At 45.1% G+C, this 24,132-nt stretch overlaps 1 protein-coding gene across 2 annotated transcripts; it reads right to left on the reverse strand.

Moving 5' to 3' along the window:
* Positions 1-1,716: 1,716 nt before the first annotated feature.
* LOC149306332 (rhomboid-related protein 1) lies at positions 1,717-22,578 on the reverse strand. Of its 2 annotated transcripts, none has more exons than XM_089540357.1 (8): positions 22,524-22,578; positions 12,963-13,121; positions 9,173-9,397; positions 8,629-8,777; positions 7,927-8,039; positions 3,401-3,501; positions 2,542-2,602; positions 1,717-2,055 (listed from the first exon to the last, which is right to left on the reverse strand). In XM_089540357.1, the coding sequence occupies exons 1-8, from the start codon at positions 22,560-22,562 to the stop codon at positions 1,784-1,786; spliced, it is 1,119 nt and encodes a 372-aa protein (XP_089396483.1). In that variant the 5' UTR covers positions 22,563-22,578; the 3' UTR covers positions 1,717-1,783. The 2 variants fall into 2 exon arrangements, with proteins under 2 accessions (XP_089396483.1, XP_089396482.1); XM_089540356.1 differs by having other exon boundaries at positions 12,954-13,121.
* Between the last annotated feature and the right edge of the window lie 1,554 nt (positions 22,579-24,132).

A 24,132-nucleotide genomic window follows, 5' to 3' on the forward strand; every position in this document is an offset into this window, starting at 1 on the left:
TTTTGGGCATAAATTTTTCCACTTACAATTGAGTATATACGGTATATAAATCCCAAAAGCAAACCCTGATTTTGCCATTTTATATAAAGAGCACTATTTCACCATGCCATTGTGTTTAATGGGACATGAACATCCACAGATTTTGGTATCCACGAACGGTCCTGGAACCAAACCTCAGCGGATACCAAAGACCCACTGTACTTGGCACTGCGAAGCATCCTTATGGGAAGTCGAGGCAAAGGATGAGGTCCAGTGGCCCTTTAGGAGGGAATACAGATCTCACCATCACAAATGCTTTTATGGAATGACCCATGTTTGATATCTGTCTTAAGGTTTTGAAGTGAGTTCCTTAGCTATGCTCCTCCTGAACTCCAAAGTGCATGTGCGATTGTACAGCTTCAGAACCTATGGAATTTTCACCAACTTGCACGGCAAAACAGATTTCAAGCCCCCGACTCGTGACCCTGAACAAAACACGGAGGACCAAACTCACCCCATGCAAACCCTCCCACCCACCTGAGATTCCAGAAGTTGGCCATCCCTGATCCGAATCAATCCCCTGCTCTAGAAACCAGCTTCTGAATGCCCAACATTTAGTCCTGCGCAGGACCGACTGCGCAGTCACTGTTCCATCAGGACCAAACAGGGAATTTTTGATGGGCACCTTGGTGAGACTTATAAAAGGTGCAGAGGAAAGGCAGTGGAAGGGAGAAACAAGAATTCACTATCTCAGCTCCATTTGGTGTTGCAGAGACCAAGGTTCATTTGGGATTCTGCATTAAGGCTAGAGCATCTGGAGTACATCAAAGGAGACAGGAAGGTGCCGAGGAGTAAACTGTACCCATCAGTCCAGGTAGCTCAGTATTGGACTCTCCAGCGACTTGGCAATGGCTCTCTAGGGGGGATCAAACCCAAGACCTTGCGCATGCAAAATTGGTGCCCTGCCACTGTGACATGGAAAAAACGCATGGTTCCATCTCATGTTTCCTTCCTTCCAAAGGAACCCCAAGCAGCTCCCAGGGAGAAGAACTTCCTGCTCCAAAGGCATGACTCTTCCCACCTTAACTTTCTACGGATTCGAACCGTTTTCTTTAGAAACTGAAACACACGGATGGTAAGAAAGCAATGGTTAGCTGCCATTGGGAGCCTGCTGAAACCAAGCAGAAGCCAGGAACGAAAGGTTCAAAAGGAAATGCAGGGGGAACAACACTTGAGAGAGAAAGGAATGATCTGAAGGCCTCTGCTAAGGGTTCTAAGCAGGTCTGGGTAAGGCTGGGGCTTGGGTGACACACCATTTTGGGAACTGGGGAAAGGTTGGGATAAAGGGCTAGTAACCCGCCCTCACACTACCTGCCCTGTCCCCAAAACATAAATCCTCATGCCTAAAAGGGAACAGATGAGCACGCACTTGTGAAAGAAAAAGAATTTGTTTTTAGGAACCGAGGAGCACCTGTTCTGCAGGTGAGGTTTGGCATACGAAGGGTTTTGGGGACAGAGGGGTTCATTCATTCATTCGTGGGCTGCCAACTGTCTGTGCAACTATCCTGCCTCTCTGCAGGAGCCTAGCACAGGTTCTTTTTTTTGGTTTTCTGGCATCTGGCGGAAACATCGTTTCAGAGACGCGACGTGCGCGGCATGCGCTCTGGGCTCCTTGGCTGGCATGCACCAGGCCAGGCTTGCCCTCCTGCCTGCCCGTCCTCCCTGTCCCCCTCCCCAGTGATGTCTGCAATGTTGGGCACTTCCAGGCTAAGTGTTGCAGAGAGAACTGGGGCTGGGCAGACCGCTAAGGAGGAGGTGGAATCTGTGCCCCTAGAAGGTCGTAGGCGAAGATGTTCCAGAAGATGGCAAAGACCAAGAAGGTGGCGTAAGAGAGGAGCACAACCCACCACCCGCACTGATCCTGCAGGTTCTCCTCATAGCTCCGGAGGATGGTCAGGCCCATGCTGATGCCTACGATCGCCCCTGCCAGGTGGGCCATGAAGCTCGGCTGGGGACCTGAGGAGGGCAAGGGGGGTGAAAAGCGCAGCCAGACGGCTCGGCCCACCTCAGAGCTCACTGCAACAGAGAGAGAAGAGGAGTGGGGGAATATAATTCAAACAACAAAGTATTGGAAATAATTTGTACATATTTTTTTTAAAATACAGTTGGCCCTCCACATTTGCGGCTTTGACTTTTGTGGATTTGATTATTTGCACTAGGAATCTCTGGGTCTGCCAGAAGTTGATTCTGTTACGGTTTCACTTTGTGCTGCATGCACCCCTCGCAACATGCTAGTGATGTCACTGAGCACAGCCACACATCTTCTATCCATGGACCCCTGCTATCCAATAGCCACCAAATGAACATAAAGTGGGGCACTAGCAACTCAATGGAGGGTTCTGGAGGGAGTGAGAAGGCAACCATAGTCCCACTCCAAAACATACGCTGTTGCTCAGCATGCTGCAATAGGTGCATGGGTCTAGTGATGGACACAGGTGAAGCCAACACAGTAAGGAGAAGATTGCTCTGGAAGAAGGAGAAGGGAAGAAGAGATATACTTACTGCACACCAGTGCCAGCACCATGCGGAGCAGCTTATATGGACAGCGCATTCCTGCCCAGTTCTAGAAATGGAGAGACAAAACAGAAGCTTCTGTGGACTAAACTTTAACTTCGATCAGAGGCAATCTGTTATGAGTCACATTGAGTGTCGTTCATGTCAAAAACAGGGTATAAAACCTTCTAAATAAACAAATGTGCTCAACTAACCTACTCTCTAACATTAATGTACACAGATGGAGGGAGACAAACCACCCCCTTTTTGTGAAGTCATTTCCGACTTATGGCAACCCTAAGGTGATCCTGTTCCCAGGGTTTTCTTGGCAAGTTTCTCCAGAGGAGGGTTGCCCTTGCCATCCTGCCATCCTCTGAGGCTGAGAGAGTGTGACTTGCCCAAGGTCACCCATTGGATTTACATGGCCGAGCGGGGATTCGAACCCTGGTCTCCAGAGTCCTAGTCCAACACTCAAACTGCTACACCACACTGGCTCCCATCTTATATCCTTATATTACTCCAGTTATTCCTCACCTGGAGCTGATGGGACCTGAAGCCTCAAAACCCTGAATGGGTACAAGGTTCTAAATCTGCTAATGGTAAGTTTATTTAATAGTGGGTTTCAGACAAACCCAAAACAAAGTTGCTCAATGAGGGCCGAGCCGGTCCAGTGGCCAGGGGATTCTAGCCAAAAAGTGGGACCAGGAGGGGATGTAATGGAGTCTCTGGGAAAAGGTTGTGGCTGGCAACCAGTCAAGCAGCCTGAACAAAAGCATTACATGCTGCAACATCTTGCTGCAGGGAAAGGGATGCTGGATGAGAGGATGGAGACCATACCAATAGCATAGCCTTATTCCACCATTCTTACCATAACAACATTGGCCAGATGTGCTGAGCAAAGAGCATAGACTCCCCCTGAGCCTCCGACCAAAGGTGCTCTCATGTCTGTGATGGAGACAGTCAGCGAACCTGCGGTAAAAAGAAAAAGACGGGAGGCGAGATGCCATTTCCATCAGCAATGTCAGATTGGCCTTGTGGAGAGATCTTGTAGCACCTTTGAGACTCACCGAAAGAAAGAAGTTGGTAGTATGAGCTTTCCTAGACTTCAGTCTACTTTCTCAGATGCCTATATATGAAGTCTATGAAAGCTCATGCTACCAACTTCTTAGTCTCAGAGGTGCGACAAGATCTCTCTACATACTGATTCTACAGACTGACACGGCTATACCTTTGAATTCTACATAGTTATAGCACTACAATTCTGCTTTAACTGCCATGGTCCCATCCTATAGGGATGGGAGGGTTAGGGAGGGTTTGGGGTACAATGGTAACAAGCGATTATTGTACATTTATGGATGTTTTTAGTGTTAGCCACTTTGATCTTTTGGAGAAGCGGGATACTACTACTACTACTACTACTAATAATAATAATAATAATAATAATAATAGAAACCTGTGTTTTTTGTGAGGCACCAACACTCTTTGGCAAAGAAGGCTTAAGATCTTGTAAAACTACAGACTCCAGGATTCCATAGGATGGAGCTACATCACTTAAATTGGTGTCAAATTGCATTATTTCTACAGTGTAGATGCATCCCAAGGGCAGATTTCTTATTTGGCAGCACAATGCCTTCATTTTGCCCCTGCTCTGCATAGCTTTGTTGTTCTTGTTCTTTACTTTCAAGTCCTTTCTGACGTATGGCGGCCCTATGAAAGGATTTTCTTGGCACGTTTCTTCAGAGGAGGTTTGCCACTGCCATCCTCTGGAGCTGAGAGAGTGTGCCATGCCTGAGGTTGCCCAATGAGTTGACATGGCTGAGCCAGGATTCAAACCCTGGTCTCCAGTGTCACAGTCGAATGCTCAAACCATTACACCACACTGGTCCTCACCCTTGGTTAAAACCTTCCACTCCTCGCAAGCGTTTCATCTTTCTTTCATCCTGAATTTGGGTTTTAGTTTTCCAGGCTTTAAACCCCCTTTTAACACCTTCCACATTCCCAAACACCATAATAATTTAACATTGCAATATTGGAATTGGTTCCCTTATTGTTTCGGTTCTTTCTCTTGGCATTTTCTTGACTTTGCCAGACTGTTACGACAGTAAAAGTGCAGCCGCACAGTACAGAAATCAATCGGCCCAGTTCATTAGATAGATAAACAAATGTCGGATAGAAATTTGCAAGGCGGAGAAGGACAAAAAGGCCAGGGAAGAGTTAAAAAACCTTACACACAGACACCCGGTCCCTACAAACGGCAGTCCTGATTTGATCAAGCCTTCAGCAGTTGCTATTTCTAGGTTAAGAAAAGATTCACACCACATCAAGCTGCGCATTTAACGCATTTAACGTCACATCTGCTTCGGCCCTAAGAGCAGAGATCTAAAAATAATCCAATAGGCCTTGTGTTACCAGCGGTGAAATCGTAGCCAACTGATTGCTGGAGTTTTTATCCATTCATATCTCGGGAGATTTGCATTTCAATGAAACAAATACCAAAGGGGAGAGGGAATCATCTCTTGTTTTTAAATGACGGCACACAAGTGCCAGAGATGCGGGGAAATAAGCATTCCCTTGTGTGTGAGCGAGCATCCATGGCACCTGGATATTTGTAGGTAATATCCAAAATGCTGAAATCCAAAATATTCCAAAACCTGAACATTTCGGGTGGCTGAGAGAGTGACACCTTTGCTTTCTGATGGTTCAGTGCAAACCAATTTTGTTCCATTCACAAAATGATTTAAAATATGTATAAAACAACCCTCAGGCTATGCATGAAAGGTGCATGCAAAACATATATAGATTTCACGTTTTAGACTTGGGTCCCATCTCCAAGATCTCCCATTACATATATGCAGATATTGCAGAATCTGACAACAATCTGAAATCCCAAACATTTCTGGTCCCAAGCATTTTGGATAAGGGAGACTCAACCTGTACTTAGGTTCCAAAATAATTCATGAGTTTACAAGAGTAAAGTGGGGTTTCTTTTAAATCGATTGAACTAATTAATTAAATTATTAGCTGGAGCTGTAGTCATCGGCCAATTTTAAGAGAGCTTGTGACAGATTGAGAGAAAGCGAGAGAGAAGTCCTATGTATTAAACAATGAAAACCTGTTTCATGTTCATACTGCTGTCAATTCAGGGGTGAGCAAATTCAATGGGTCCATCCTCTGCCCTTGAAATCCTCCAAAGAGTTTCACATACTGCCCCAAGTCCCCCAAAATTAAAAAGGTAATAAACCATAATCTGAAGTGGCAAGATGTTCCCTTTTCATTTTATACAATGGACATTTATTACAAATGTTAAATAGCGCAAGGAGGCAGTGAGACCGATTTAAAAGGTGAATAATCACTCTTTTCGGCTGCTGCCACACTACGGAATTAATGCAGTTTGAGACTGCATCGACTGTCATCGCTCCATGCTATGGAACAATGAGATTTGTCGTTTGTTTTGGCACCAGCACTCTCTGACGGAGCAGGCTGTCGCCAAACTACAAATTCCAGAATTCCATCACATTGCACCATAGCAGTTACAGCAGCAACAAACTACATTAATTCTGCAGTGCAGATGCAGTCCAAATGTCTTCCAGGAGAGACAGCTTGCCCTTGTTTTACCAGAAATGGACAAGACAGAGGTTTCTGGGGGGCAATGAAAACAACCACAGAGAGCCCCACGGCTGCCCACCTTTGTTTTAAACTATCCAAGGTTTAAAAATAATAATAACACCAAGTGATCCAGTCCATGAAGTTATTTGTTGACCACATCATCATACCTTGAATTTTAAAAAAGACGTGGAAAGAAATGGTCCTGCGTGTTAAATACCATATATACTCGGCTATAAGTTGACTTCATGTATAAGTCGAGGGCAGGTTTTGTGGCCAGAATTATGGATTTTGATATGACACCTGGATAAGGGTAAAATGTAGAGGGATGTAATAAAGGATCTGAAGGATGAAGCAAAGGAAAACAATGCCAAAGAACTTACAAAATGCAGACAGCTGTGTTTATACTGAAGACTGAATGGATGAGAGAGGAGAGCGGGATCAGTACTTCCAGAACAGATTACGCTCTTGCCTTTCACCATTTTTAATAAGAATTAAAGTACAGTACTTAGACTGACCCATGGATAAGTTGACTCTGGTTTGTTGTATCTTATATGTTGTGTGTATATGTTTTTGGAAATGTATGAATTAATAAATGTATTGTAAAAGAAATAGAAGAAGTATGAGGAATTGCAAGGAGAGTCCCCCAACACACAGACCGCCTCTCTGTTCTCCGGAGACGGCTTTGCTGAGACAGCAGCATGCGAATGGTAGAGAGTGTGATGGTGTGGTTTGATGAGGAATTGTTCACCCTCCATTTCACTCTCTCCTCCGCCTCTTTCCAAAGATGTGGCTTTGTGCATGTTGCATTAATTGTCAAGGGGTTCAGTAATACCTCACTTGCTAGTAAGCACTCTCCAGAGCCCTGTAATTTTTTGCGGGGAGGGAAGAAAGGCTATCTTTTCCTCCAGCAATGTGTGTGTGAATTACTGTATGGACCCTGGAGATCATGTACTCCTATGCAATCCAGGGAGCACTGCAGAAAGGAAAAACCCTTGGTGGGAGGCAAAGTATAATCACAACCCAAATCCACAAAACAGGGCTATCTTTCTTGGCCCGCCAAGATGCACAAAATACATGACGCAAGCTTTTGAAGCGGCTGCTTCGAAAGCTTGCCTCATGTACTTTGTGCATTTTGGTGGGCCAAGAAAAGTAGCGCTGTTTTGTGGGTTTGGGATTTCATTGTACTTTTGCATCATGTATTTTGGGCATTTGGGATGGTTAAGAAAGGCAGCACTGTTTTGTGAGTTTGGGATATCAGTGGCACTGCGATACAAATAAATGTGCCCCAGTGTGACACAATGGCAAAGAAGGTGACACAGGGAGGCCATTTTGAGCAGAAGCCCTTTAGAGAAGACAGCAGCTGGAAGAATCCTGCAGAGGTGTACTATGTGCTGAAAGAGCTACGCTGGTGTCATCAGGGGTATAAATCTTCATAAACTTCATTCTCACAGGCAAGAGTGAATACAGTAATTCTGCCATTTCTCTCTTTGCTGCAAGAATGTTGTCAAATGCTGTACAGTTTTTGTTAGGTAGATGGAGAACGCAAGACTGGGCGAGCCACATTCATGAGGAGGGCAGGGGAAAGGTTTTTTATGACTGGGTTTCATGACTGATCCAGATTGGAAACACAGGGTGCATCTACATTGTAGAAATAATGCAGTTTCACGCCACTTTAAACTGCCATCTTGTGAAATCCTGGGAGATCTAAATATCTCCCCAAACTACAAACTGCAAAATTCCATGGCATTGAACAATGGCAGTTAAAGCCGTGAGACCAGTCCGACTCACCTGCCAAAACACCTGCGAGGTAGAGGAAGCTGATGCGAAGGACGCCGTGGACCATTTCGAGGGGCACCCCAATCATCAGCTGCAAAAGGGCATTAAAGCCTAACTGTTCCAACCTGGAAAGAGATAAGAAGGAGGTAGCCACAAATTTCCAGGACAGAACAGACACCATTCAGGTCACCTTGGCTTTAAAAGAAAGAAAATGAGATTTCGCTGTACGCGTCACATTTATTGGAGTGTATAGCATAGCCCTATGAACAATGGGGTTGCTTTTGAGATGCAATGCAGGGTTGCCACACTGGATCCTGTAAATTTCATCCAACCTTCACTTTTGGGTTGCATCCCCCCTGCGGGAATAATCCAGTTTGACACCACTTTAACTGCCATAGTTCAAGACCATGGAAGTCTGGAATTGTAATTTTGTGAGACATTTAGCCTTCTCTGTCAGAAAGCTCTTGTGCCACAGCAAACTACAAATCCAAGAATTTCACAGCACTGAGCCATGGCAGTTAGAGTGGTGTCAAACTGGGTTATTTCTGCAGTGCGGATGCATCTTGGCCAGTTGCTGTCCAAAGAAGGAACTTTCCCCAAAACTCTGTTCATCACCACTCAGATCTGTGCAACTTTGACCACTTCAGACTGATCATGGGTTTCACTCCTGAAGGAAATGGGCAAAAAATATAGGGAGACCCAAGAAATACCTACCCCACATGCATAAACATGTACGTGAGGAACCTCCAGGCGCGAGCGCGATGCCCTGGATGGTAGACCAGGGGGCTCTTCATGTACTCCGGATGGTACGTCTGCAGCACCCACTTGTTCAACCGGGCCCCATAGCAGAGAAACACGATGATCTAATGGGAAAAGGGAGAAATTATTTTAGGATAGTCTATTGTAGGGAGACCAGGGTTCAAATCTCCACTCCACCATGGAAACCCATTGGGTGACTTTGGGCAAGTCACACTCTCTCAGCCTCAGAAAATGACAATAGCGAGCCCCCACAACTTTCTAGTCCTCATGCTTGCAAAATAAATATTATTGTTTTGGCAAGTTGTACCCCACCTTGAGAAGAGGCAAGAAATAAATAAATTTTATTATTATTATTATTATTAGTAGTAGTAGTAGTAGTATTAATGAGTTATGGCAAAACAGTCATTGAAGCTCTCAAGAACCAGCTGCTCTCTTTTCAATGTTAGCTATTTCTTTCCCTCAGAGCAGTATGTCTTCCAGAGATGCCCTCTTGACACACCTGGGTTAGTGTGACGACTGCCATGAATACTGGCGGCGGACAAGCGCGGTGTTGGTAGAAGTACCACCGCCGATCCATCTCGCAGGGCAGGATCTCATACGCCACGTAGCGGACAAAACGCTTGTAGAAGCCCAGGCCGGTCTCATCCAGGAGTCCATCCCGGGGCAGTGCCCTCTGGCCATTGGCGATGGCTCGCTTGAAACTGCTGGACCGCTTGCTGCTGATCTGAAAAGTGAGACCATGATGTGCAAAAGCAGGCAAAGGATAATAACGTATGCATCAATAATTTGCCCTCCCAAATGCCACTGAAGATGCCCCTGAGCCAAGATGACCTACTCCACAAATTCTATGCCCACCACAAAATCAGCTAGACAGTGAGTGGCATGCAGTGAATTCACTCATCCTGATACTTTCTACATCCACATCTTCACAGAATCAAAGAACTGGAAGAGAAGTCAAGGGCCAACCAGCATTGAGCCGTGACAGTTAAAGCGGTATCAAATTGCATTAATTCTACAGTGTAGATGCAACCAGAGAACCAGCGTGGAGTTGTGGTTTGAGTGTTGGAATACAACTCTGCAGACCAGGGTTTGAATCCTAGCTCAGCCATACAAACCCACTGGGTGACCTTGGGCAAGTCACACTCTCTCAGCCTCAGAGGACGGCAAGGGCAAACCCCCTCTGAAGAAACTTGCCAGGAAAACCCCACAATAGGTTTCTCTCAAGGTTGTCATAAGTGGGAAAAGACTTGACACTTGACAAAGTGGCATGACATTATTTCTGTGGACCCTGAACATGCCAGTAAGTCCTGCAGGTGTTATATGTGTTTACAAATGGTCTCCATCCTCTTCACAGTTAGGGTTACCAACTGGCGATAGCTTCTGTACCTTTAAGGGTTGTGTATTAGAGGGCACCAGATTCGGCCTGATCTTGCAAGCAAAGCAGGGTCAGCCCTGGTTAGTACTTGGACGGATGACTGCCAACGAATACTTGGTGCTGTAGGTTATATAGTCAGTCCTCTTTATCCGCAGATTTTTTATCCATGGATTCAACCATCCATGGCTTGAATATATATATATATATATATAAATCTCCCCAAAAGCAAACCTTCATTTTGCCATTTTATATAAGAGACACCTTTCTAATATCCCATTGGGTTTAATGGGACTTGAGCATCCATGGGTTTTGGTATCCACTGGGGGTCTTGAACCCCAGTGGATCCCACTGTATTTCAGAGGAAGGGACAGTCAAAACCCCTCTGAGTATTCCTTACCTAAGAAAAATCTACTAAATTCACAGAGTCTCCATAAGTGAAGAGGTGACTGGAAGGCGCATATACATACACAAGAACCAACCTTGGCCCCTTTTCGACAAATGCTGGAGACCAGGGTTCGATTTCCAGTTCAGTCAGGAAACCTGTTGGGTGACCATGGGCAAGCCACACTCTCTCGGCCTCAGGGAAAGGCAATGGCAAATCTTCTCTGAACAAATCTTGCCAAGAAAACCCCAGGATAGGTTTGCCTTAGGGTCGCCATTAGGCTTGAAGGCACACAGCAACAAATGCAACCATTCAAGGCACAGGCACCCTCTCCGGTTTTCGCTTTGGCAACCCTATCCACCACTGTCATCCTGATGTACCCCTTCCTGCCGCCGTCCCACCTCCACACCATCTTGAGATCAGCAATGTCTGGAGCAAAATGAAGCTCACTTTGGGAGCGTGCCATTGCATTGAGGAATTGGCTTGCAAAGCACGTGGTCCCATCCGGAGTGGGCCCTGCTCACATTTCCTCTTGCAGGTCCAGTTCGGCACTCCACTTGAGCCAATTAGGGAGAAATTATTGAGCATTAAGTATTCATCGCTGAATAGCTGGAGGAGACTTAATGCTTTTGGGGAAGGAAATTAGGAGAAAGGTGGAGGGAAAAGGCAGGGAATCAGCCTGACATTATCCCATAAAACTTTTTCCTGGACCCTTTCCAAATCCAACTTTCGGCAACCTTTGGTATCTAAACGTATCCAATCTGCTTGGATTTCATTTTCACTCTTTTATTGTTGCTTTGTTCTAATTTTATCCTGATTTCCCCTCCAAGGAGTTCAAGGCAGCATGCCTGCCTCTTCCCTCCTGTTTTCACCTTACAACAGCCCTGCAACGCAGGTCAGGCGGAGAGGCAGCAACTGGCCCAAGGTTGCTAAGTACGTTTCGTGACTCAGGGAGGAGGGGAAGCTCCAAAGTCCCATTTCATTCATTCATTCAACCTTTATTTGGCATACAAGTCCCAGGTCAACACTCTAGGGATGCATCTGCACCGCAGAATTAATACAGTTTGATACCATTGTAATTGTCACTATTCCATCCAACAGAATCCTGGGATCTGTATTTTGTTGAGGAATCATTGCTCTTTGGCAGAGAAGCCTAAGGACCTTGTAAAACTGTAAATTTCATGATCCCATAGGATGGAGCTGCGGCACTTAAAGTGGTGTCAAACTGCATTATTTTAACAGTGTAGATGCATCCTAACCAGATGGGTCTCAGCCTTGGGGACTTCAATTCCTAGAAGTCCCAACTAGCATGGCCAATGGTCAAGGTTTCTGAGACCTTCCCCATAACCATTTAGGCTGCATCTGCACTACAGAAATAAAGCAGTTTGGCACCCCTTGAACCGCCATGGCTCAATGATATGGAATTCAGGGATTTGTAGTTTTATGAGATATTTGGCCTTCTCTGGTACCATCACAAACTACAAATCACAGGGTTAAATAGCAATGAGCAGTGGCAGTTAAAGCAGTGTCAAATTGCATTATTTCTGCAGTGCAGATGAACCTTAGCCATCAAACGGTTGTCCAGATAGAAAGCTCATTCTTGTTGGAGGAAGGAGAGTAGGGAGAATGGCAACCTAGTCTCTTCATCTCTACAGCTTGGAAACTTTTACAGTTTGGAAACCCTGGAATCTGTCTCCTCTAGCTTTGCCATTTCCCCTGTTCCTGGCTTGTCCATTGCCTCATGCGCACTGTTAAAACAAATCCCAAATTTCCGATTCCCGACGTTTTTCACAATTTGTTTGCTGACAACATGGGTTCCTCAACAAAACCATGGAACAAGGAAATAATGAGAATGAGTCTTTTGGAACAGAACTGTATTGATTTGTTTTAGGGTGCCAGACATTTGAAGGGCGGCGATAAAAGTTGATAAAAGAAAAGGATTGTAACAGGAAACATATCGTGAAGTAGCCATGTTGGCCATATAGTAAAGTACAATGACATCCAAAATGCACAAAACAAGGACACCTTCATTGAGCCAACCAAAATGCACAAAATATAGTAGGTCCTTTGTATCCACTGGGGGTTGGTTCCAGCACCCATTGTGGATACCAAAATCCATGGATGCTCAAGTGCCATTCAATACAATGGCACAGTAAAATGGCGACCCTTGTATAAAAGGGCAAAATCAAGGTTCTCTTCTTGGAATTTATATATTTTATAAATATTTTCAAATTGAGGATGCTTGAAGTCATGAGTCAAAAAAATCCATGGATGTGGAGGGATGGCTGTACATGTTGCATGCTTTCGAAGCATCAGCAACTTCTTAATCAAGCAATGGTGATAAAAATCATAACGGAGGAATAAAAAATACAGGCCACTCCATTAAGAATGAGCCACATTAATAAGTTATTTCATTTAAAACATATTTAGTGACCACAAAAGGTAATATCACAAGATCGAGCAAAGAGAGGAGAGCTTATGATCAAAAAGTGGTGCGGCCACGGTGTGGCTGCTGGTACTCACGCCACTGACCAGGTCTACCAGCTCCTGGTAGCAGATCTGTCCTTCGTCGTTGCTGTGGGCCAGTGCCACCAGCATTTCCAGTTTGGCCGGGTCCAAGGGCAGTTCATGGCTGTGCACCAGGCTGGCAAAGGTCTCCACGCCGATGAAACCAGTGTTGTCAGGATCAAGCTGCCAAAGGAGGTCAAAAGAGTTAGCATCAACAAAGTAGGTTTGCACCAAGAGTTGCAAACCAACTTGGACATCCTTGGTGTGTGTCATTCTACCCGAGTTGCAAGACTCAATAGTAGCTATAGAAACCAGCGTCCTGAAAAATGCAAACGTTCTGTTTGGAAACAGAAGGAGAACAAGTTCCTAGTCCTTATGGCACTAAAGCAGAAGTGGAGAAACTGAAGACCTCCAGATGGTGCTGGACCACAAATCCCAGATTTCTCCACCACTGGCTATGCAGGCTAAGGGTGCATCTACTTTGTAGAAATAATGCAGTTTGACACCACTTTAACTCCTATGGCTCCATCCTACTGAATCCTGGGAATTGTAGTTTTGTGAGGCACCTCCATGCTTTGGGAGAAAAGGCTAAAGACCTTGTAAAGCTACAAATCTCAGGATCCCATAGGATGATGCTACAGGACTTAAAGTGGCATCAAGCTGGATTATATGTGCAGTGTAGATGCACCTAGGATTGATGAGAGTTGTGGTCCATATCATAATCCATGTAGTCTACCCTGTCAAATTGAAATAGTTGGAGAGATGTGAATTCTTGACTTAAATATTGCATTCATCATTCAAAAGGAACCCATATTTATAATTTTTTCATTAAAAGATTTGATTTTCCCCCTAGACTAACATCTCACTGTCTCCAGGCCTGAACTTTCAACATCTTTACTCTAAAAATTGCTGCACAATTTTAAACCAACAGCTAGTGAAGAGTTGGGACGCAGAATTGGATGCCGAATAGGATTCCTCTTGACTGGGGCTGCATCTACATTACAGAATTAATTCATTTTGACACTACTTTATCTGCCACAGCTCAATGCTATGGAATTCTGGGACTTGTAGTTTTGTGAGCGACTGAACTTTCTGTTGGGTCACTCTGGTGCCAGAACAAACTACAGATCCCAGGATCCCATAGGATGGAGCCAAGACAGTTAAAGTGGTATCAAACTTCATTATTTCTGCAGATTGGGATAGACAGATGGCTTCAATGTCCTCCATAGTTCTTTGCCCATCTCTTTGCCCAGAATCAGTTATCTGGGGAAAAGAGAAGGGCAACCATGGCCAACACGAAAGCAATAGGGAGGGCAAGGAAATCTCAAGGCATGCAAAAATAAAGGTTTTATGGACTTGGTGCATTTTGAAATGCCACTCTTCCTCAGGGATGCTTGAAAAGTGTTCTGTGGTGTGCTCTGCAACCAAATGAATCAATTACTTGACATAAATCTAGCCGCATTGGTTAATTTCTGCGATTTGGTTTTGGGGGTTAAATGAATTTGGGAGAATGACATCGAAGTTGGGTTGTCTCTGAAGAAGGCGCTTGAAACAGTGCTCGGCTTTACTTTGGGCTCTGGATTTAGGAATGCAGTTGTATGTCCGCGAACAGTTATTCCTTGCTTTCCTGTAGTCCATAAAAGTAACTTTTTCACGGTGCCTGGTCTAGTATACATCGGCTGCCTACGCTCCATCAGGACCTGGTCATTTGTCATAGTTTCTGGTATGGTCCCCTTCCAGCCCTGTTTGGTGATTCCAAAGACTAAACCTGGACCCTTTTGCATGCAGAGCATGTGCTTTGCCAGGACGCTGTGGGCCCTTCTCACACACCATATGTCTCACAGCCAGGAAAATTACATTTCTAGTTTCTAGGTGCCCTTTGTGGGCACTGCATCACTTTTAAAAAATTAAGTGCCAACCCCAGATAACAATAAATGATCCAAAATGCCTAAACCCCTTGTGTCAAATTTTCAGCAAGCAGGTACCTGCAATGTCCCTGGCTGGAATGGGGAAAATCAAAGAAGAATACAACGCAGCCCAACCTGAAAGCCTGCCCCGGGCGCTTTAGGAATAAAAAGTTTCATTGAGTTTAAGGGTGCATCTACATTGTAGAAATAATGCAGCTCGACGCCACTTTAACTACTGTGGCGCCATCTGACAGAATCCTGGCCCTCTTTGGCAGAGAAGACCATGTAGAACTACAAATCCTTGTAGCTGGTGCTTGCAGATGTCGGCTAGGCCCGAAAAAGAAATGGTGGCGGATGCCCACTGAGACTGGTGGGATCAGCTGAAATAGAGGCAACTACATCTAGACTGCTACCTAACTTCCACCTTTGCACTAGTCTAAGTATCCCTTGTACCCCTCTTCTGGCAGGAAGAAGGGTTGAGAATTAAGTGGGCAGTACCCCTTGAGCCAAAATGGTAGGATCCCACAAGATCTCGATGGCTCCTGGACATACAGGATGAGAAAAGAAAAAGGAATCTCCATTATCACTTTCCAGGGACTGGAGACCACAAGGAGTCCTCTCTAACTCCATCTATTAGCCAGGAAAGGGGTGTGAAGTTTGAGGGCAGAGGACCAGTGACAGGTTGGTCACAAAAATTATTTCCACACTCCATCCCAAATGTGTATGATCACAGTCTGTGAGCTTTATCGCATGAAAAAATAAAGCCAAAACGGAGCGGGAGAGTAGTGGTGTTCTCCATGCCTCTCCGCATGCCGTCACAGCACTTCTATTCTCTTTCTAAGAGAGACGGTGGTAAAAGCATATCTTATGCCGAATGATTTTTTCCAGTGAGACAATGGGAAAAGAAGAAGACATTGATGTGAATGCCAATCTTGCAACTGACACCCAACAGCAACATTTCACACTTGAGGAGTCCTGGGACTGCCATTTCAATAGAAAAAGGATACCCTAACCACACTTGGCAGACACAGCAGCAATGGGTTGGCGGCAACATCGTGCAATATGTATTGCAAGTTGTTGCCGTTGTTATGCGCCTTCAAGTCGTTCCTGACTTATGGGGACCTTAAGGCCAAACGAGGATTGGAACTCTGATCTCTAAAGTCGTAGTCCAGCGCGCAAACCATGTTGGCTCTCCATGTCGGTCATGTTGTTGCTGCGTGCTTTCAAATCATTTCTGATTTATGGTGACCCTAACGTGACCATATTGTGAGGGTTTTCTTGGCAAGATTTTTTCCAGAGAGGGGTTGTTTTTGCCTTTCCCTGTGGCTGAGAGTATGTGACTTGCCCAAGATCAACCAATGGGTTTCAAGACGGAGCGAGGAACTGAACCCCGTCTCCAGAGTCGTAATCCAATGCTCAAACCACTACGCCATGCTGGCTCTCCAAGTATTGTTACTTTATGACTATAACCATGGTTTAAAAGCCGCTTGTAGTCATCTCCATACGCACTTGTTGCTGCCACGCTCAACAATACAGACAGCTAGCCAGTGTCCCCTCTGCACAAAAAGGTAGGCACCAGTCCTATGTGTACAAAGGGGGCAAAGGGAGGCAACAGTTGGCAGACACACCCCTGGCATGGCAGGAAAAGGAAAAGCAACAAAGATAGCATCGGTTGTGGTGCTGGCACCATCAGACCGTGTGTGTTTCTGAAGGAGGGACTGGTGGGTGGCAGTGGCACAGATACCCGCTCTATTTAGAGCTGGCATTTTTCTTTCTTTTTTCCCTTTTTTAATGCCAGGCTTCAAAGGGTCTTCGAAGCCAAGGCGTTTAGGGAGTGCTGAAAACTGCCTCTGGCTTAATTACGTCTATATTTATGCTTTTGTTTTTCTCCGTTGTCTTACGGATGCTGATGCTCCTGTTCTTCCCAACAGCCGAGTTGTGAAAAACAATTTAGGTTTTTGTGGTTTTCTCATTCTCTGTGTTAAATATACTTGGGCCTCATTCCCACTTACAAAAAAAAGCAGTTTGCGATCTGAATTGATGGATCCATTCGACAGTGAAGAGTGGTTCCCACAACATTTGCCCTGAATGCATTTTTCCCCTTGTAAAATAACCCACTTCTGGTTCACATTCACGAATGAATCAGTTCAAAACGAACCCGCTCCAGCCGGCCGAAGGGCAAATTTAAATCGATTCCAATCTGCATCTGGTTCACACTTGAGCAGAATTGATTAATCCAAAAAGATGTGAGTTAAATGGGTCTGGTGCATGGTCCCCCTCGCCGAATCACTTCAGCGATTCGATTTAAGTGGGAACCAGGGTCATTTGAACCAGTTCAGATCGAATTGTGGTCCAGTTTAAAAGGTAGTGGGAATGAAGCTCTGGCTCCACTGGAAAAGTGGGTTCTGTATTTTGGAAAGGAAGAAATGACCACGCAGAATATCTTATTAAACGTCAAGAAGCCCCCGTTTGAATTGGATCCAAAGTTCGCAAAGAGATGCCAAGTCCCTCTCAGTTAGGGTTAGCCCAGGTTAAATGCCTGATGGGTGGTACAGTCAGTCAGTTGTTGTTGTTATGTGACTTCAAGTCAACATTTGACTTAGAGAAACACAACCACAAGGCTTTCTTGGCAAGATCTGTTCAGAGGGTGGGTTGACACTGCCTTTCTCTAAGGCTGCTGCTACACTGCAGAATTAATGCAGTTTGGCACCGCTTTAATTGTCACAGTTTCCTCTTATGGAATAATGAGATTTGTAGTTTGTGGTGGCACCAGAGTTCTCTGAGAAGACTAACTTATTCTCACAAAACTACACATCTCAGAGCGCCATAGCCCTGAGCCATGGCAGGTAAAGAGGCACCAGTCTGCTTTTATTCTGCAGTGCCAATTAATCTTAAGGCTGAGAGAGTGTGACTACCCCAAGCTCATCCAGTCACTCTTCATGGCTAAGTGGGGATTGGGACCTTGGTCTCTCAGAGTCCATTTCAGCACTCAAACCAACAGTATACTGTTGTGATGCAGATATACTTCAGCTAACAACCTAGAGACTAGCCACACTGCAGAAATAAAGCAGTTCGGCACCATTTTAATTGTGATGGCTCTGTCTTGTGGAATCTCAGGATATGTAGTTTGGGGAGGTATCCAGTCTGGGAAGTTAGGTAATTCTGGTGCCTCACCAAACTACAAGTCCCAGGATTATGTAGGACAGAGTCATGGCGGTCAAAGTGGTGTCAAACTGCTTTATTTCTGCTGTGCGGACGCATCCATAGATGCACTCCTGGGCATGACTTCTTCAACAGAATATTTGATACCAGAAGCAGAAATAACAGGGAAAGAATAAGGATAAATTGGCCGCAAATAAAAGAAGAGCAGTTCAAGCAGCTTTTCATCTAAGGCTAAGGATATATATGCACATGTGAAACGAAAAAGCCAGGCCAGGTAAGTTTTGCATAATTAAACAAGAACATTTTAAACGTTCCAGAAACCAGCTTCTTCCTAAATGTATTCAGGGATGATTTGTGTCTTTCTTGCGTCACTCTCCGCTTTTCATATAATTTCAATTTTGGTGGCCAGGCTGATAGCTTTATGCTTCTTTAACATCCGGGTGGTAGCTGCTTAAAGGAGTTGATCTCTGTTTGCTATTCATGCATACACAGTAAGGGGCTTTGGAGAAACCTGAACCTGCAACCTGTTTGTTGTAGGTAGACACAACACAGTTACAATAGGATCCGCTAGACGAGAGCAACTTGATATATAGTGGGATAGATTGTCTATTTTACTGCGTATTCCACTCTTTCCCAGCTCAAGTTTTATTGCAGATACACAGCTGTAATAAGAGCGACTGCGCAACTTTCACGGGATAATCGCTGTTTAAACCCCCGATTTTCGCCCATGTGATAAAGTCCGATGTCACGTTACACTTGCAGATTACTGAATTTCACTGAATTTTGCAGTGCAAAGTTACTTTTACCATTGCAGCCTATATAGTTGCAGTGCTATTTAAATGGCGAAGGAAGATTGTGAGGTTCAGGTGATTCCGGGTAGTATACCTGTTGCTGCTGCTGAATGAAAAACAGGACTTTTAAAAACCATTTGAATTAATGTTGTGAAACAGGAAAGCAATGTCACAAAATACTACTATAGCTGTTACAAAGTATAGGTTGAGTCTCCTTTATCGGGAATTCCGAAATCCGAAGATCTCCAAAATCCAAAACATTTCTGGTCCCAAACATTTTGCATAAGGGAGACCCAACCTGTATTCGGGTAAAACTATAATGTTAACTATTTTAAGGAGCAACTTGCCCAGTGTGGTGTAGTGTTTTGAAGGTTGAGCAACAACTCTGGAAACTTGGGTTCAAATCCCTGCTCAGCCATTGGTAATTATTGGCTGGCCTTGGGCAAGTCACACTCTCTCAACTTCAGAGGCAAAGGGCTTTTGAAGAAACCTTGCCAAGAAAACCCTGTGATAGGGTTGCCTTATGGTTGCCGTACGTCAGATACAACTTGAAGGCACACAACAACAATAGCAACAACTTTGCGAGGATGGCCAATGACCCTTGTCAACTAGCAACTAGTCATATTTTGTCTTAAACTGGGTGCCACCTGGGTGGCATCTTGTTTGGTAGTAGAGCCAAGGTGGCATAGTGGTTTGAGCGTTGGACCGCAGCTCTGGAGGCCAGGGTTCAAATCCTGGCTCAGCAATGTAAACCCAGATTGGGTAAGCCACACTCTCTCAGCCTCAGAGGATGGCAGTGGCAAACCCCCTCTGAAGAAACGTGCCAAGAAAACCCTATGGAGTTTATGACATGGGAGGCATCCCCTGCAGAAACAGGATTTAAAATGGGATTTAAAACATGGAAGAAAAAAAACTAAGAAGACCTGCAAAAGTGCAATTGATTTTCAGACACGTCGGGATTAACGCAACATTAAACTGGCTAGAAAGTCAACAAAACGCTACTCATTTTACTCTTGGGATTTTTTGGAAGTAAAACCAATAATGTTTTGTTGACTTTCTAGCCATGTTAATGTTACGTTAATGCACCTTAACGGCGACGTCGTCTGAAAATCAATTGCGCTTTTGTGTGTCTTGTCTACATTCTGTTTGGGTTAATGTTAGGTTAACCTGGCCATTATCTGATAATAAATCTGCTTTCGTGGAGTTTTTTCACTTTTAATCCTGTTTTTGTACGCGATCCCTCCCATGTGATAAACTCCTAAGTTAGTTTCGCCTTAGGGTCGCCACAAGTCGGGAATGACTTGAAGTCACACAACAACAACAACAACGCCATGCGCTTTGGAGGTGTCTGGATGTGCAATTCTGCTTATCACCCACAACAAAAGTTAATGGGTAGCTGCAAAAACATCTCTGTCAACCATCACGACTCTCTCCCTTGCTCTATATGCACCAGGGCATGTGTGTCTACACAACACTCCAAAGAAAGGGTCAAGGCCTGCCGACCTCGATATTGCTATGCATATTTCTACACGCTATTGCCAGCCTTTCACTCTGGTGCCAGCCATATTGCATAGCAATAGCAAGTACATTTCTATTACTACTTATCAGTGCACTTAAGCGCTCTCTAAGCAGTTTACAAAGTGTAAGCTACTGCATCCACCAATCCGGCAAACTTCGGCTGACTCTCGCAAGCCAGCCAAGTCACAATGCATGCCAACGTTTCAAGAAAGTCCAAAGATGGAATTCTGGGTGCATCTCCACGGTAGAAATAATTTACTTCGACATCACTTTAACTGGCATAGCCCCCATCCTACAGAATCCTGGGGTTGGTAGTTTGCACTCTTTGGCAGAGAAGGCCTTGTCAAAGCAGCGCCAACCTTTCCTCTGCCTGGCACCTTTAGGTTTGACAAAGACGGGCACCAAGAAGAGAGAGTGGCACAGATGGCATCTCTCTCAACCCATCAACTCTTCCCTCCATTGCATCAATACAGCTCCAAAAGTTTTTGCCACTCTGCGCCACTGTGACGCTTTTGCCACAAAGGAGGATGAGGGCCCACAAATGTAGGACAAACCCCAGGACAATGTGACCAAATGAAAGCTAAACATACTCATATAGACATGAATCCATGCTTCTCAGTCATGCTCAAAACAGAGGACATTTGGGAATCAGCGGGGCATATTTGATAACAATTGGATTTCTGGATTAACCGTTGACTTTGATAATATATGAGTATGATTTTTGGGATTAGGATAGGTATTATTACTATTATTAATAATAATTATTATTTTATTTTCTTACATCCCGCCTTTCTCCCAATACAGGGACTCAAGGCGGCGAATAACAAGTATTAATCCTTATGGTAAAGCCAAAGTTAGGTTAGGTATATAACTTAGGAACAGCTGGAAAGAGTTAGTATTGTATTGCGAGTATTGGAAGTTAAGCACTGAAGATCAATTATAAGGATGGAACTGATAATATAGAAGAGAACTGTAAATCAAGTAGATCTGTATTAATTGTGTTTATGCTTTTTTAACCATTGAATTTGATAATATATGAGTATGGTCATTGTGATTCTGATCGGCCCGAATCCTGATAGCAAAGTTAGAATTCAGTTGCGTTGTATGTATAGTAACTTCGGAACAGTTGGAAAGAATGAGTTGGACCATGAAATATATTGCTAGTGGAGCACTGAGGATCAATGATAAGGATGGAACTGATAATGCAATAATGTGAATATTTATTTGGTTTGGGTTTTTTTAACTTTGTAATCCACGTTTTAGCTTGGTCTTTTCAAATACTGTAACCCGCCTTGAATCCCATCGTGGAGAAAGGCGGGATAGCGATCTTGGAAATAAAGGAACAGATAAATGTAGAAGATGGGTAGATCTATATTCATTGTGCTCATGCTTTTGTTATAAATATATATTTTAAAATAAATAATATTATTTAAAAAATAATAATACAGAGGGCATTTTGGAATCCTTCCTGGACAAGGAGGTTGGAATGGAGGACACATCTGAGGAAAGGAGGACGCCCGGTCACCCTGCATCATCCCCATGCCAAGCAAAGTGCCAGAGCAGGGTGGGTTTTCCAAAATGCTCACCATGGACCTCTGGGGAGTTTCCACTTCTGGATCTTGGAGAGAGAAGGTGGCAAAGCATCTCTGGCCCAGATGGATCCACCTTGTGGGCACTGTGCCCTACACAACCAACACACACATATATATATATACCCACTGAGCACTGAATGACCCACTACACACACACACACACACAGAAATCCACACACAAGTCCTTTCCTCCTTTGCTGACTCTAAATCCACCACCATCTGCTTCTGCCTCCCAGCCCTGCATCCAGAGATGCTCTTTGCCAACCTAGATGCCCACTACCAACCAGCCTGGCCCAGGACTTATGGGGGGGAGGGGGGTTTCAGGAAAAAAGCATTTCCTACTGAATATACCCCCCTCCTGTCTCCTTACACACACAACATGCACACACACGTGTCTGTCCGGTTGGCACCTTGCCCACTCTTCATCTTTCCTGGCATCACCCTGGCACCTCCATTCAGGGAGGCTGAAAGGCAAAAGGGGGCATCAAGAGAGGCAACCCACCCTCCCTCACCCACCCTCTGTGCCCACTTGGGGGAGAGATGGCACCCCGATGCCAGGAGGGGGAGGAAAAGGCTTTTCAAAAATGCCTGGCAAAGGGGGCATCCTGGGCTCACCTGCTCCTGGATGAGCTGCAGCAGGGAGCTGCGATCCATAGATGCCTTTCTGAGAGCCTCAGCAGCAGCAGCAGCAAGCAAAGCAGCAGCATCCAGGCTCCGGAGGCGAGTGGCAAGGCAGGCAAAGGGGGAGGGCGAGTGGGCAGCCTATGGCAGGCTGGCAAAGGCGGGGAGAGGAGGCTGCGGGGCCGGGGAGGGCCGCCTGGCGCAGGAGGAGAGGATGCCAGGGAGACCCAGGGCCCAGGAGGAACAGCCCTTGGCTGGCTGGCTGGGTGGCGTCACCTGGCAGGCCAGGACACCCAGGGCATCCCTTGGGTTGGCATCACCTAGGAGACCAGGGCCCTCAGGGGCATCCATTGGGTTGGCATCATCTAAGAGACCAGGGCCCCCAGGTGTATCCCTTGGGTTGGCATCACCTGGGAGACCAGGACTCCCAGGGGCATCTCCTGGGTTGGCAACACCTGGCATCAGTCCATTAATGTCATTCTATAGGTTAGGGTTTGATTCCTGATCAGCCATGAAACCCACTGGATGACCTTGGGCAAGTCACACTCTCTCAGCCTTAGGGGCAAACCTCTTCTGAACGAATCTTACCAAGAAAACCCCTTGTTCAGTAGTGGCCTTAGGGTTGCCATAAGTCGGAAATGACTTGAAGGTGCACAACACACATGCAAAGGTGTATATGTATATGTGTATATATATGTGTGTGTGTGTATAATATAGGGACAGCCAGTTTCTATCCACGCCTAAGATCTGAATTCTGAGAGCTGTAGTGTATTGGACTATGACTCTGGAGACCAGAGTCCCAACTTGGCCATGCAATCCATTGTGTGACCTTAGGCAAGTCACACTCTCTCAGCCTCAGGGGAAGGCAATGGCAAACTCCCTCTGAAGGAACTTGCCAAGAAAACCTCATGATAGGTTTGCCTGAAGTCGGAAACGATTTGAAGGCACACAAAAATTGCTTTGCTCTGGTGCCGCAGCAAACTACAATTCCCAGAATTTCATAGCATTCAGCTATAGCAGTTAAAGTGGTGTCAACCCAGATTATTTTTGTAGTAATGGATGTAACCAGCGTCGGCTATTTCTTCTCTATCAACTCCATGAGCCTTGATCAGAGATCTCATTTTAAGGAGGTGCCCGAATGCAGTACATTTGCTTTAGAAGTTAGCAATGTGAACCATGCTTATCTTCATGTCATGAAAGCAACCGGCCTACAAATCATCCCTATTTATCAAAGGCGAATGGATTTTTCCCCTGGTAAATTGGCAACATGGCCTTCAAAATGAAGGGATGGTTGGGATGCTTATTCCAGGCGCTTTTGATAAGAATGTACCCAAATGTGCAAATCTCCTCCTCTTCAGAGCAGAAGGGAATCGGAATTGTGTAATATAACTGTGGATATAAGAGACACCGAAATCAGATAGATTTCTCCATCTTTACCAAATGCTCAGCTTTCCCCAGTATAGAAGAACTATGCACTAGGAAGGCTAGAGATCTGGGGTCCTATACATGCAAGCCCTATATATGCTCCTGCATTGAGCTTTGCCCCATCTATCGCTGTTCTCTACACTCCTCCCAGAGCAGAGACACAATGGGGCTTCTTTCT

The sequence above is a fragment of the Sceloporus occidentalis genome, unplaced genomic scaffold (assembly GCF_023333645.1).
Source record: "Sceloporus occidentalis isolate IW3139 unplaced genomic scaffold, rSceOcc1.0.p SCAF_10, whole genome shotgun sequence".
NCBI lineage: Eukaryota > Metazoa > Chordata > Lepidosauria > Squamata > Phrynosomatidae > Sceloporus > Sceloporus occidentalis.

Coding starts and splice junctions, on each gene's coding strand:
- LOC149306332 (XM_089540356.1), bottom strand. CDS start 22,562: ATGGATCGCAGCTCCCTGCTGCAGCTCATCCAGGAGCAG. Junction 9,398..12,953: donor TGGTAGACCTGGTCAGTGGC/GTGAGTACCAGC, acceptor CTCACTTTTCAG/ATCAGCAGCAAGCGGTCCAG. Junction 8,040..8,628: donor TACATGTTTATGCATGTGGG/GTAGGTATTTCT, acceptor ATCTCTTTCCAG/GTTGGAACAGTTAGGCTTTA.